Raw genomic sequence first — 15,277 nt, forward strand, 5'->3', positions numbered from 1 at the left:
GAAGAATTCTTAGAATTTTCCCCCAAACCACCACCCTGGTAAAGCCTTCACTGATCTAACAGTTGCAAGTGCCCCAAATCCTTGCTTTAAGAACAGGTTGCACCTGAGCCCATTGCCTGCCTTGGTCCAACTCTGTCCATGTAACTGCCGCATGTGTCTACCTTGTCGGGTTTCTAGGTTTTCCTTTCTGATTACCTTTGTGAAATTCTGGCAAGAGCAGCTAATATCTAAGCATGATGGGAGGCTTTCAAGGAAATACTACTAGTGCCTAGAGAAAGCCCCAAATGTAATGATCGGATTGGCTTAAAAGTGGCAGGACTAGAGAGAACTGCTGGACATTCAGAGACTAGATTTGGGCGTCCCTCCCTGACTGAAGGCTGTATTCACCGAGCACCTGGAGAGGGCGAAACTAGGAGGCGTGATGACCAGGCTAATGGGAGGGACACCCCACCCCCAACCGCAGACTCATTCCCAGTCCTGAAAAAGTGTGGAGAACAGGATGGGGGGTTTCTTTGGTTATGTGATAAGATAGTTGATGGCTTGCTTTGTCAATTTATTTTGTCCTTTTTATTTAAATAGATTAAACAGTGCACCAGTTGAGGGATATTCAGAGCATGTTGGAAATAAAACTACTATAAGGATGACTTATCCAGAGGGTGCCCCACTGTCTGACCTCGAATATTATTCTAATGACTTGTTTGTTGCTGTGTTATTTAAGAGTGTGGACTTCAACTGGCTTCAAGCAATGGTTAAAAACGAAACCCTGGTAAGCACTAGAAATTCAGCTATCGAATGTCTCTTTGTGAAAAGTGAAGGGGTGTCTAGTTGTAATTACAGACTTTTACTTTTAAACAAACAATGGAATGCATACTTTTGTGTTGTCTGTCAAATGACCACTCCCTTTGTAGAAAGCCTTCAGAACTCCTTGCTGGAAATTGCTTTCAGAACTTGATCGAGTCACATGTAGAAATCGTGATCGTGAGTTAATGGGAGTATCAAGTTTTGGACCAGAGTCACTATTACTAAGGTTGATGACTCAACTTATTCACCAGACTTGAACTTACATGGCTTTTGGCTAGTTCCAGAATTTAGGTTTACATGGATTAATATAAACCATTATTGAGGATATTCAAAAGAATATACATAAAATCTCTAAGGAATATTCTCAGAGATTCTCCAAAAATGCTTCAGTTGGTGGTGTTCTTGTAGGAGTAAATTCACAGCCCTCTAGAGGGACAGATGTGGAGCAGATGGCCCCCACCTGGTCATATTCCTTTTATTTTACAATTATGATCACATTACTATATAGTCCCACGCATTATGTTTTAGAGGCCAACTGTCATGAGTGCGTGTGCACTTATATGCACTTGCACAAACTGGCTGTCTGCAAAATTGATAGGACATATTAGACTTTTCACACAAGCTTTGTAGGATGGAGACTTTGTATCTCCAGAGCTTATTCTGTACAGGTTGTCATGGTCTTCTGGACTTTCTGTTGCGTGGAAGTTGTTCTAGTTGGAAGATGAAGCACATATGAAGTGATTCACAGTCAGTTACCAAGAGACTTCACAGGACTGGGAAACAGTGAGTGGAGAGAGAGGACACTGGGTGAGGGCCTGATCAGACCAGGGTACTCACAGCGCTGAATACCCTTGAATTGGCTGTTTGCTTAGTCTTCCCTGGGCACAATGGTGGCTTTCCGCCCTAAAAAGGCTACCACCTCAGGTAGTTCTCTAAGGAATTTCTTCCCCAAACAAACAAGAGTGGCTTCTGCAGTTCCTCCTCTTGTCCAATGCCACCTTCATAAATAGATGCTTTAGAGTTGCCCTTTTGAGTTGAGGTACTGAATTTGCAAAGATCTGTGACTTTGCCGCAGAATGCATGCTCACACAGGGTGACAGCCACGGGGTGACAGCCACAGTGTGGCCTGATTATGAGGGGTTGCAGTCTCACCCTCTACTGATTGGATGACTTTATTAAATACCCCTCATGACTGTTTGCTTTCTTTCCTTAGCCATTTTGGGTGCGACTCTTCTTTTGGAAGCAGGTGGCAGAGAAAATCCCATTACAGCCAAAACATTTCAGGATTTTGAATCCAGTCATTATCAAAGAGACTGCCTTTGACATCCTGCAATATTCAGAGCCTCAGTCAAGGTTCTGGGGCCGAGATAAGGTATTTTTGTTGCTACTGAAAGTTAACTATTCTTCTCTGCGTTGGAGGGGTGACATCTGTACAGATCTCAGTTAGGCTCAGTGTATACCCAGAAGCACCTTCCGGTGGGGAAACCTGCCCTGTGATCGGATGCTCCATGTGTGTTCACCGCTTTGCACCTTTACCTCAGGGCCTCACTGTTTAGTTGGCCCTCCCCCCGGCGACTCATCTCTTTAGAGTAGTCAGCACATTAACACTTAGGTCACTGAGATGTTATTTAAGGTATGCTTACTCCGGGACTCCATCTAACTAATTGCAGGATCCTGAAAGGCACTGTAGTGGTCTGGAAAGTTCTTTACATTTTTAACTCTGTGGGCCACTCAGGTGAGAATTGACATTTATCATCACTTTATAAGTAGTGGTCAATAAAATCAGCCCCCAGAGCAGTGCTTTTCTGTTGATGCCTGGGTCCCACCCAGACATTCTGATTTAACTGGTCTGTGCTGTGGTCTATACGTTGGGATTTTCAGAGTTCCTGGGGTGATTTTGTTTTGTAGCCTAATTTGAGAATCTCAGCTCCATGGTGTTCACTGCAGTTGATTCTTTACCTGCAATTAGCCTGTGCTGCCACCAGGGGGTGGAGAGTCCTTTAGTTCCTATTTCTTCATCATCTGAATAACTAGACCTGTGTCTTGAAGCTTTATTTTAAGCAAGAAATCACTCTTAAACAAAACTTCGAGCGAAACCTCTACATGTAAAGGAAAGTGAGTAATTTTGAAATGTGGGGGCTGCAGCTCACACTGAGGGCCTGAGATATTTCGCAGGAGGTGATGCTGGTCAGGGTCACAGTTTGCAAACACTGAGCTAGACTCTTAGGTGTAGTTAATCGATAGGCAGATTAGCAGGTTCTTCTATTTGCCCTATGAATCAAATTCTAAGTATAAAGATTCTTGCAAACAACTGTGTAAATTTTAAAGGAAGAATTCTGTGGTTATTGAGGGAAACAAACACCTACGAGGCTCCTTGAAAACAAAACCTAGTTCTTTACTATGATCAAGGACAGCTAAATTGAGCTCTGGCTCCAGCCGCAGGCTTGACGACCCAAGTTACCTGAGACGTTTCACAGTGTTGAAGCTCATCTCCTAGCAGGCCGCCCTTTTCCTCAGGTGTTCTGCCCCCTCTGGTCCTTTCCTGCCTCTCCATCCATGGCAAGCCCACAGGCCATGTGATTCCTGCCCGTTGAACAAAGACTTTACAACTTTAACAGTTAGCATCACTTTTAACAAAACAGTTTAAAAAAACAAGACTTAAACAGACTTTAGCAAGATACTTAAACTAAGTTGTAAAGATGTTTTGCTGTAAATATATTAGGTTGGTGCAAATTGATTGCAGTTTTTGCAATGTTTAACCTTTTAAACCACAATTACTTTTGCACCAACCTAATAGTTAAGTATTGTTCAATATTTTTAGATTTCTGTGTATTTTAAACTGTTTCTTTATTAAATTTCATAGTTTTTTTTAAGCATAGGCAAATGCTCATTTGTTTAGCTGTAGATTTTATTTAAACAGTAATCTTTAAAAAATGGACTAACTTGGGGCTGCTGGTTGGCTTTGTTGGCTAGAGCTCAGTGCTCATAACACCAACATCACTGGTTCGATTCCCAAATGGGCCAGTGAGCTGTGCGCTCCACAACTAGAGTGAAAACAATGGCTTGACTTGGAGCTAAGCCGCCGGTGGGCGGCCAGTTGCCTCAGTTGGTTAGAGCACAGTGTTCATAATACCCAGGTCACGGGTTTAATTCCCACGTAGGCAAGTGAGCTGCGCCCTCCACAACTAGATTGAAGACAACGAGTTGACTTGGAGCTGATGAGTCCTAGAAAAACACACTGTTTCCTAATAAAAAAATTTTTCATAAATAAATAAAAATAAAAACTGGACAAACTTGATTATATAAAATATGAACTTGCTGAATGGCAAAAGGTATCAGAAACAAAAGTTAGAACACAAAATAAGTGGGAGGAAATATAGCATATATATGGCAGTAAATACTCTCCAAGTATAAGGAGAAACACCTTTTAGCTTGGTGCAAGAACTGCCAGGCTGCCTCTTGGTGGTGTGTTAAAAGTATTCACATCACAGACCATGTTTTGGAGTCTAGAATCCTGAATTGAATGGGAAGTCAAACTTTAGAATTCGCTGATATATAAAATGGTGTGATGTTTAAAATTGCAGCCCCCAGTGCAGCCTTTATTATGTGGCATGGCAGTGCTTGCTGCGTAGGAAACAATGACTTGTGCTTAGGCTCTTTTGTCTTTTCTCTTTTTCAGAACGTCCCCACAATTGGTGTCATTGCGGTTATCTTAGCCACACATCTGTGTGATGAAGTCAGTTTGGCAGGCTTTGGATATGACCTCAATCAACCCAAAACCCCTTTGCATTACTTTGACAATCTCTGCATGGCTGCCATGAACTTTCAGACCATGCATAACGTGACAACCGAGACCAGGTTGCTCGTAAAGCTGGTCAAAGAGGGCGTGGTGAAGGACCTCAGCGGAGGCGTCCATTGTGAGTTTTGAACACAGAAAACCTCACTTGAAAATGCAACTCTGACTCTGAGGGCTGTTTTTCATGGCCTTCTTGATGCATTTCATCCTGCAAATACTTTGAAGTGCAGCTAGTGTTTTTAAGTTTTAATTTAAAAAAAAAACACAAAAATAATAGTTTAGTTCTTCCCACTTTTTTCTCCCTATTTATTTGAGGTCAGTGTTTTTGCACAAAATTTTGTAAATTAATTGGAAAGACTTTTCAAAGAGAATTGTATGTCATGATGTTATATTGTATTTTAAGAAAGTTATTTAATTTGTAAAAACTCTGCCCATGTCCAGTACACATAGAACTTCAGGTAATTACATGGAAGGAGAAGGGAGGTCAGAATGCCCGATCCTGGTTCTGGTCTTCTCTGTGGTGGGACAGATGTCGGAGGCACTTCCAGGATGACGTGCACAGTAGCTAAACAGCGGGTACTGGTTCAGCCAAGCTTCAGTGTGAGGCCTGAGCCGGTTGGAGAAGTTCACAGTCTCTCTCTGTTGGTCTGCCTCCTGCCCAAATTCTTGCAGTAATCAAGCAGGGGAACTGTCCTGGAGGTACCCAGTCTGGGTGAGACACTGAAGACATTTCCCCTGCCCTGTCAGTGCTGCGAATCTGCCCTGGGCTATAGAAGCCACCGTCTTCCCTGCAGTTACAACTCTTGAATTTCTTGAGAGTTTTTTACTACCCTTCCAAAGCACTTAAATGTTAATCTAAGGTGTTCTACTGTCTGTCTGAGGACTTATAAAACTTAGGACAAAGCCTCTGTTATGCAGAGTTGTGAAAGTATAAACTCTTTCCAAGAATAACCACATTTTCTCAAACACTGAAATGAAATCTTCCCAGTGTCATAAATTACGTATTTAAAAAATTTTTTTTTTTGAATTGCTGCCTGGCAGTGTGTACCAGGCAGTGTGCTGGTAAAAAAAAAAAAAAAAAAAAAAAAAAAATCAACAGAATAAAAGTTTTTTGAGGAGCTCTCACAGTATAGTTAATTTGAGTGTTTTTTGTTTTTTTAAGAAAATAAATTTATGAGTCTACCTGAAATGTCCCTGGACGCTGCTAGATGGAGACCTCACTGTGGATGCCAGAGTGAGGGACTGAGAATGAAAGCTGCCTTGTCTTGTGAGGGGCTTCTTCCCAGACAGCTGTGAGCTTCTCTGGAGACATGTTGGGTGTTGCTGGCTTCTTCCCTGTGAACAGGCTTGTTCTAGCTTCTGTCTCTTAGTTGCTCTCGACTTTGCCAGCTCCTGCTGCTGCACCTCCCTCACTCCTCATTTCACTTAACTGCTTCTGCAGCCCCAGTGCAGCTCTGACGGCCAGCCCATTCTGTCTTCCATGCCGCTGTCTCCTCTCATATGCTGCAGGTCAGGGAGCCAGGTCATAGCATTTCAACCAGAGTCCCTTGGATCTCCAGGGCTCTGGGGTCAAGCTCAGAGTGGCCAACGTAACAAAATAATATTTTTCTGGTTTTGTGTCTTCAAATTTTCTACGGATTGTGCTTTCTACTTTATAAGCTACTGTTTAAGAGAAAATGCTTTAAAAATTCTCCCCAGGTAAATGACTTAGTGTTAAAGATTGAGACTTGGGAAGATGGTCCACAGCTGTCCTGTGACTGAGGTAGGGCCAGGCCCACACCACGCATCTCTGGTCGCTCATCCTCCAGGGGCTACTGGAAGCCTGAATTTTTTTTTTTTCTTTTTTAAAGCCAGGGTTTGTAACTTCCTCAGACAACTTTCCCAGTGGACTCATGTCCTTGCAAGGCTGCTAAGAAATGTCTCACTAGCTCATGCCCAGCACTTGGTCAGCTTTCAGCAAACGTCAGGCCTCGTCCATCCCCGCCCCTCCTCATCTGCACGTCCGTTTTTGCATCCTTATATCGCTTTACCCACGATTCTCAACTTTTCATTACTAGCAGGCAGTAAGTCCCCTAAATGAATAAAAAGGCATATTTTTTTCAAAGACCTTTTATGGAGTCCCTCAGCCAGTTGGAGTTGATCAGAGTCTCCTTCGAGAACCTTAGCACTTTGGTGGTTATTAGAAGTTTCTTCTTTGCTTCAGAGTTGCTCCTCCCTTACCCCCCCCACCTCACACACACACACACCCCCACGCACACACTGGCTTTTCTGGAAATAGACCTTGGGTGCTTCAGTCTGTCACGAGATTGCTCTCCAGTAGCTGAGGTTTTGGCCATCACTCTTGCAACTTTCTATAGCTTTGTAGGCACACCACACGTCCCTCTCAGGTGGTTATTATCGTTGGTTTTGAGGCAACCTAGGACGACTTATACGTGTTATGTATTTTAACATACTTCTTATGGAAACTTTGAGCCACAGAAAGTAGCAGTGAACTTTAGGGGTTTTTTCATTTTTATTTTTATCTCCTTCAGAGAGCATATTCTCTCCAGAAACCTAGGCTGGCCTTAGAAAAATGCTCTGGGGCTGGGAGGGTTACCTCCTGGAGACATGTCTCATGTTTTTAGGCAAAGCTAAATTAGCATCTAGACAATTTCATGTATTCTAGGTGTTGCTTTTCGTGTTTCATTGCCCCTTTTGTGTCACTCTGTTTTTTTGTTTTTTTCATTTCCAAGAATGTGTTAATAAGGCACTGACAATGTCTGTTTCCACAGATGTGGGAGGAGAGGGTCTTATTATTTGTTGGACCCACTGGTTAAAATAAGTCGTCAAACCAGCTTTTTGGCTAAACTGCTTGTGTGGAACCTCTTGGCCATCAGCTGTCAGTCCGGTTTGTGTGGCAGGGGCTTAGTTGTAAAAGAAAAAGCAGCGGTCACACTCTAGTCTCCCCAAGTCATTAGATTTCTAAAAACAAGGTCCACTTTGTTTTAGCTACTTTCTAACCCCCGTGCTTTGTGACTTGATATGCAAGGGACTCTGGAATTTTGCCTAATTACTGTCTCAAGAGAACCTTTCAGACCAGCGTTGTAGGAAGATTAAAAAATGGTGACTTAGTCTCCCCCTTGGCAGGTTTACAGCGTCCAAGTATAAGTTATTTTTTCATCTTTTCTTTCGGACACTTCAGTTAAACCTATTAAAAAGGAAGAAAAGGAAGAGTACCTGTGATTGAGCAGAATTTGCCTCAGAATAAAGTGAGCTTTTAGTATGCTTGAGTAGCAAGCAAGAACCATGTGACACCCGGGCCTTTTATTCATGCACATGGTAACAAAATTGCCCTCAAACAGAGGACCCTGTGTTTGCTGCCCATGCGACCCATGCCCTCTTCCCAGGCACTGACCCTCCATGAAGCATCCCAGATGACCCCACACTCAGCTCTCAGACCAGAATAGACAGGTCTAGGACACAGAGTGCACCCAAAAACAGGTCCCCCTGCCCTTTCCTTGGAGGTCAAGACACACTGGCCCAACCTAATGCATCTATTCTCTCCTTTCGCACTTCCCAAGATCTTTTTAGACAGCATGGATTTGTGTTCTCAAAATATGGTATTTATCTGTATTTGCCTACAACCAACACTCAGTATAAGACTGGAGTAAATTGGGAAGGAGAACTAACTATTCATTAAACATGCACACTCAAATTTTATTGACTAGAAATTAATGTTCCCCAAAAGGATATTGCAGCCTTAGTAGTTTGACTTTCATTATCAGAATGATTAGATTTGACTAATTTCCAATATTAAATTTCAACCTATTTAGCAAGAAGAAAAACATCCATATTAGCAGGCTATGGTGCAATACGAGCAAATAACATGCTATGAAACTAGTTCTAACTTTTTTAAAAGCAGGTTTTTCCGGTGAGCTGCTTTAACAAAGCATGTAGGAAGGAAGACAGGAAATGAAATGTCAAGTGTTGCATTGGTGTCAGGCTGCCCTCCAAGATTTGGCATATATAGCAGTTACAGCCTTTGTGCAGCTGGAAATGTAACAAAGTGAATTTCCAGGAAATGTAGACATTAAAGAAGCTAACTATTCAGTAGATAACTCATAGCAGCAATACTATGACTGTACACTAACAATTTGTATCTTCTAAAAGAGCAGTATATTTCCACAGTATGCTGTGTTACCTGGCCTATGTCTTTTGACTTATCGAAGAAAATTAGATCAGTTCTAAGAAAAATTGATATTAAAAATGATGAATTTATTTAAAATGTTGGTTAGATCCTTGCTTTGAAAGACCACTCTAAGTTACCAGACAGTAATATGACTGTGACAGATGACTAAGGACAGAGCGTGTGCAATGAAGGGCAATTAAGAACAATAGTCAAATACAAAAGTAGTTACCCATAACATATCTAGATACCCTATCAGGCAAGCTCATTTGGGGTGGGAAGAAATTGACCATCAGCCCTAAAGAAATGAAAATTTGAGATTACATCTGTATCTAAGTGACAGAATTTTATACTTTATTCCAAGTATAGCACTTATTAACGAGGCCTTGACTACGAGTATTGTCGGCATTAAATAAGTATGTTTTTGATTTGATATCTTTAATGGAATTTAAAGATGGGCAGCTGATGGTCTAAGATTAAACGGAATGGAGAGCTCTTGGGTCTAGAAGCTGGGTGAAGAGTGTCTTTTATGCTAAGAGGAACAGAATACAGGTAACTAAAGCAATAAATGAACAGTCACTTTTTCTCTATGTACTTATCCTAGTGACTTAAATAATATTTTAAAAGAATATGCCAAAAGCTGAATAGGCCTGTTTAATAGCTGTATACATATCCATACATTTTGGAAAACCAGCTTATTGCTGAAGTTCTCAAAACAGGTGTGTACCTTGTCTTTTCAAATACCTGCTGTGTTATTGTGAGTTTTAATAAGAAATATGTATTTGGTCGTCCTCCCTGTTCTGGCACAGAACTCCCAAAACCCTTGAAATTTCCTAAGTAACGAGTGATAAAGGTATGTGTTGTTATGTGAATGATGACTTTTGGAAAGCACCTAAGGATGGGGGCTGGTTGCCAGTAGAGCCACCACTTGATTAGAGGGTTGGAACTTTTAGTCCCATCCCCTGACCTCTGGGGAGAGGAGAGGGGCTGGAGGTTGAATCAGTCGTCAGTGGCCAAGGATTTTATCATGCCTCTGTAATGAAGCCCCCAGAAAAACCCAAAAGGACTGGGTTCAGAGAGCTTCTGGGTTTGTGAGCACCGGGCAATTCAGGGAGAGTGGTGCATCCGGAGAGGACAGGGAAGGAGCTCACCCTTTTCTCATACTTTGTCCTCTGCTTCTCTTCCATCTGGCTCGTCTTGAGTTACATCCTCTTACAGTAAACAGTGGTCTAGTAACAGGTTTCTCTGAGTTCTGGGAGCTGCTCTAGCAAATTAATCAAACCCAAGCTGGGAATCTTGGGAGCCTCCGATTTATAGCCAGTCAGTCAGAAGTACAGGTGACAGCCTGGACTTGGGACTGGCACCCTGAGTTGGAGGGGGCCGTTGGAACCTCCAGTTTGTAGCCAGTTTGTCAGAAGCATAAGCCTGCAATTGGCATCTGAAACGAGGGATGGCGCAGTCTTGTAGGACTGAGCCCTCAGCCTGTGGAATCTGATGCTATCTCCAGGTATAAATAGTGTCAGAATTGAGCCCTGACACCCTGCTGGTGTCTGAGCATTGCTTGTCAGGGGTGTGGGGAACCCCACAAATACACTCATCAAAATCGGGTGCTCAGAACACAAAAGGCCTGCCAAGGTGCATCAAGGGATGGGTAGGGGTTTCAGACTATAACAGGGAAGCTCCTGTGTCAAAGGCTTCATGTTTTGTATTCAAGGCAGCCATAGTGAATTTATTATATGGAATTTGGAAACCAAGATAATATACCTCTGTTGTATCTATATATTTGTCTGCTTTTTTTTTTTTTTTTTTTTTTTGGCTATACATAGTTTACTCAATAAAGACTATTTTTAGAAGATGATAAGGCTAACTATTTGATCATTTTGGACTACGTAGCCCCATCTTTAAAATAATGGTGGACAAAAGACCTGACAGGTTTTATTCTGGAGCTGCTTTCTCTTTCAGTGTGACGTGCAATATGAATAATGAGTGAGATTCAAAGCACACACATACACACACACACTCCCAACAAGCAAAACTAGAGTCTAGTCTAAACCAAGAGTCTTGTCCAATGAAAGACAGAGTGGAAAATCACAGCAGTGGCTTTCCCTTCCCATCTTTTGCCTGTGGCTCGTCTATGTCACTTTTCTCTGCAAACCTGACCTAAAATAGGCACATGGATGCACTGCGAACCCAGGGCCTGAGCGGAGGAGCGATCAGAAGGGACAGAACTTCTGTCCTCTTGCTGACCTCTCCTACTGTCCCAGCCTGGCCACCACTAGTCAGTCACACAGAAGACTGACAGAGGGAGGAACCACCTGGTATAACCTCTTGTGCGTCACAGACAAGCATTTCATTTTAGGGCTCCTAAACCTGAGCCTGCACCCTCGTCTGGAAGGAGTGCGCAGTCTCAGTTCCAATTACCCCATCTAATCAGCAGGTCAAGTGTCCTGATTGTTACTTTGGACAGTATAATCCCCATACTCATTGCTTTATATCCTTATTTCCAGTGACTTATTTTGTGCTTTTTAAAATATTGATCCCGATACATTTGGAGTCACTCTTAGTAGGGGTTCTCCTGACCACTTCCATCTCTGCCTGCAGTGACTTCAAAGTCTCCAAAATTTTCCCCAGACCACTCTTCATAAAGAGCTAGTCCTGATTTTCTTCCCCTCTCCGTTCTGTGCCATCCCCAGCCCTGCTCCCATCCTGTGAGCATGAACACTGATGTAGCTTTCCTCCCTCCAGAAAGTATTCTTCCTCTTCAGGAAGATGACAGAATTGGGCTGGTGATCGAGGAGACTCTGGCCAGTGACAAGGGGCAAGGACCATGACCTTGTTCCTATTTGTCAGATGTCAAAACTTCCTTCAGAAACTAAGGACTCCAATTTTGAATACTCCCGGAAAAAGATGTTAAGATTTTAAATACTATTTAATATTGAAATATGAAATAGAAGAAACGCTTATTTAGATCATTTTTCGTTCATTTAGCCTTTCTGAAGTCTCTGTGAATAAAGAGAAGATATGCCCTTTGTGTAACAAACTCGTATTTAGCCCTGCAAAATACAAAACCTCTATTAACAGCCACTTACAACTTTGTTGTAAGAGAGAGGACAGGGAGAAATGTTTCTAAGTGTTGGTCCTGTGAGCCAACAGCCCACACAGGTAAGGCATGTGGGTGTGCGTGTCCAGCCTCAGCTCTGTGGGTCCCTCCGTGTTGCTCTCATTGTCGGCCAAGGGTCTCTTGGTCCCAACTCTGGGAGAGCTCCGACTAGGTCAGGAAAAAAGGCCATGCTGAGAGCTACCCGCTCCAGATGCACCCACACAGCATATGGAACTGAAAGCAAACCCAGCAATTGCTTTATTTTCAAACACTACAATATGCCAGGTGTTAGACTATGTTCGTGAGGCTGACAGTGGTGCCCTTGTGCAGGACACTCACTTCTGTGGCTCTGGCAGACATTCTGTTCCGAACACCATTTGTTCAAATGCTGAAAACAGCTGATGTTCTGCCCACAGTGCCAGGCAGACACTTGACTGGGTCTTAGTCCTCAGCTGGGCTGTCTTAAAAGACACTGGCCTGTGCCGCCTCGCACCAGCTTCTCTCCTGCTCTTAGTCCCGAGAGCATCAGAGACCATGTCTGCAAACAAAATGGACCCTGTCCTACCACCCTGAAGTTCAGTCTAGAGGGGAAAAGAAACATGACACTAGTAGGTGTTAGAGCAAAGGGAAAGCACACAGTGGAGCCTAAGGGGCTGTCAGGGATGCCAGCTTGAGGCCAAAGCGATGGTCCAAAGGTTGAGGGGCAGAGTGGGGAGGAGAGTTCCTGGCGGAGTAAAGAGATTTGCTGAGGCGACACAGCAGGACAAGCTTTATCAGACCAAATCCAAAAGGCAAGTACAGGCTCAGGGATGAAGGCCCCACAGGCCAGATTAAGATAAACGTCAGGTAAAGGTGTTAATGAGGGACTCATTTGATCCAACTTGCACTGAAAAACATCAGTGGCTGCAAGTGGAAAGGGAATGAGGCATGTGGTGGGTGGGGAAGTGGAAACAAAGGATGGGAAAACCGAGGAAGGTGATTTCACTGTGGGCAAGGCTGAAAAGTAGGTGGTGCTGGAGATTTTGGTCTGGTGGGTCTCACAACCCTCCAGGCTGCCTTCTGACCTGGGATTCCACCAGCCATTTTTCCAGATTTGTCTCTGGGAGGTGTGGGGGGCTGGAGAGAGAACCTGGGACAGGAACCCAGAGGCGAGGAGGTCAGCCTACCTCTGTCATGACACCCATAGATGCTCTGGGGCAAGTCACAGTCCCTCTCTGGACTTCCTGTCTGTTAACCGGGGCATGGGCAGGGCCCCAGCACACATCAACTTCTCTTTAATAAAAAGAAACTGTCCGATGCTGAAAGAAGTGGCCATAAGAGTGGGCCACAGGGTGCCTAGTGTCCGGGAGGTGTGTGCCCCCCACTCTCTGACCACTTCTCCTTGGGCTCCCTTCCTCCTCCCATGCCTCTGTCTTTGATCCTCTTTTTCTTCTTTCTCCCCTCTTGCTATAATCTCTTCCCGGGAGAACGGCCACTCCCGTGGGTCAAACTACCCACTTTGTTACTGCCCCCTTTTATCCCCATACCCAGGTCTGCCGTGGGGACTCCCATCAAATCTCCAAAGCCCCAGCCAAGCATGTCTACCTTCTGCAGGACACTGCTTCCTCCCCTGCTACCCACTAGCCTGGACCTCAGACTCCAAAGGTGGAAAATGCTCGGCCTCACGCCGGAGCTGACGCAGCTCTGCCACTGAATGGCTCACTCATGATAGCCACCATCTCAGAGGCACCACGACTCAGTTCTGGCCAACTGCTGGCAGGTCAGGTGGATTCTCCCTCTGCAATGTCTTTTACACGCAAGTTTGCCACTTGTGAAATGGATGGTTTGAAAGAATGAAGTCCCGGAAGGCAGTGGGGCACCTGCAGACTTTACAGAGCCCAGCTCTGTCTTGACACTTCCTTGACCTGCTGGTCTGTACCCACCCACAGCCCCCAACTCCTAGGCCCACTATCAGAAAGAAACACTACTTGTGATTTTCCTTTTTGGTTCACATAATACATGTCACTGAGATACATTTAAACACACATACAGAAAGGTAAAAATAAGAAAATTAACATCACCTACATTCCCATCCAGAGGTACCCACTATTAAGATTTTAAGATATATTCTCCAAGGGTATTTTTCTATGCATGTGCATACATATAATTTAGACAGAGTGATTACAGATAGATTAGCTTTTGCAAATGGAATCATATGGGCCATACTTCTCTGTTACATACTCCCCACCTTTAATATATGTGTTAATTCATAGAGATCTACCCAGTCATTTTTATGGTTGTCGGTACACCATAATTGATTAAGCCAATCCCCTAAGAAAAGATAATTAGATTGTTTTAAATTTTAATAGTATAAATAATGTACATTTGAATTCTTGTTAGATAATTTTCTTAGGATAAATTCCTAGTAATAGAATTGGTAGGTTAAAGGGATACGTTTGGTTTTTTTTTTAATCTTGGTACATATTATCAAATTGCTCTCCAAAATGGTGTAATTTATACTCCCCTCAACCATGTAGGAAAGTATCTGTTTACAAATGGTCTTGACAATCCTGGGTATTATTACTTCTCTTTTTTGACAGTTTGATAATAGAAAAATGATATGTTCTTTTGAGTTGAATATCTTTAACTCAAATATTTTTGAGAGACTCAATATTTTTCTATGTTAATTGATCACTTCTATTTTTTCTAAAGTAAATTGCCTATTGCACTTTGCACACTTTTCTATAGGGGTATTCATCTTTTTCCTAATAATTTTATAAGAACACTTTATATGTTAAAAAATACATTCTTTGGTTCCACTTTCAAGATGAAAGCATGAGGAGCTCCATAGCCCCTCCCCTGTGAAATAAGCAAAGCTGATGAAAACTATGGACAAAGAATTGTGTGTGGGGATTATCCTAAGGGCATACAACAAGTGAAGAAACACGTATTCAAAAAAATCTACTAAAATTTGGTAAGAACATCAAAGAGGATGTGGTATTTGAAGCACCATCCTCTCCCTCTCTCCCACCCCCCAACCATTTCAGCTTGATGAAAACTTCATTCCAAGTGAGTGTGGACAAGATAAGTTTCTTCTCCCCTCAGGAACTGATTAAGAGTTACTGTATCTCACCAGCAGTGAAAAGCTATGAGCATCTCTCATCCCCTCCAACTCCAAAGTGAAGAGATGAGTGTGGCCAAGAGGTGGGGGATTCCTTTCCTCCACCCAGGCCCTGCCCACAGAATGGAGGTTATACCCTAGGCCTGGTACACCAAGAATGCTGGGGTGCCAATCGCCTTCACCCCAGCTCACTCATTCCATGCTGAGGTTTCATGACAGGCCGACAGAATTGAGGGAAGAAATCAACAGTTAAACAATAATAGTTGGAGACTTCAATACCCACTTTCAATCTTGGATAAAACAACTGGGCAGGAG

The 15,277-nt window shown here is 43.1% G+C and overlaps 1 protein-coding gene across 4 annotated transcripts in view; it reads left to right on the forward strand.

Moving 5' to 3' along the window:
* The window catches only part of ST3GAL5 (ST3 beta-galactoside alpha-2,3-sialyltransferase 5), a 43,592-nt gene extending 37,865 nt beyond the window's left edge, over window positions 1-5,727 (forward strand). For all 4 annotated transcript variants that reach the window (XM_019749210.3, XM_019749212.3, XM_074332279.2 and 1 more), the window contains 3 exons: window positions 580-766; window positions 2,015-2,173; window positions 4,481-5,727. In XM_019749210.3, coding sequence (XP_019604769.1) covers window positions 580-766; window positions 2,015-2,173; window positions 4,481-4,729 — 595 coding nt within the window. In that variant the 3' untranslated portion in view covers window positions 4,730-5,727. The remainder of the gene's footprint in view (window positions 1-579; window positions 767-2,014; window positions 2,174-4,480) is intronic.
* The last annotated feature ends 9,550 nt before the right edge of the window (window positions 5,728-15,277 follow it).

The sequence above is a fragment of the Rhinolophus sinicus genome, chromosome 2 (genome assembly GCF_057876585.1).
Source record: "Rhinolophus sinicus isolate RSI-liver-muscle chromosome 2, RSI-T2T, whole genome shotgun sequence".
NCBI classification, from domain to species: domain Eukaryota; kingdom Metazoa; phylum Chordata; class Mammalia; order Chiroptera; family Rhinolophidae; genus Rhinolophus; species Rhinolophus sinicus.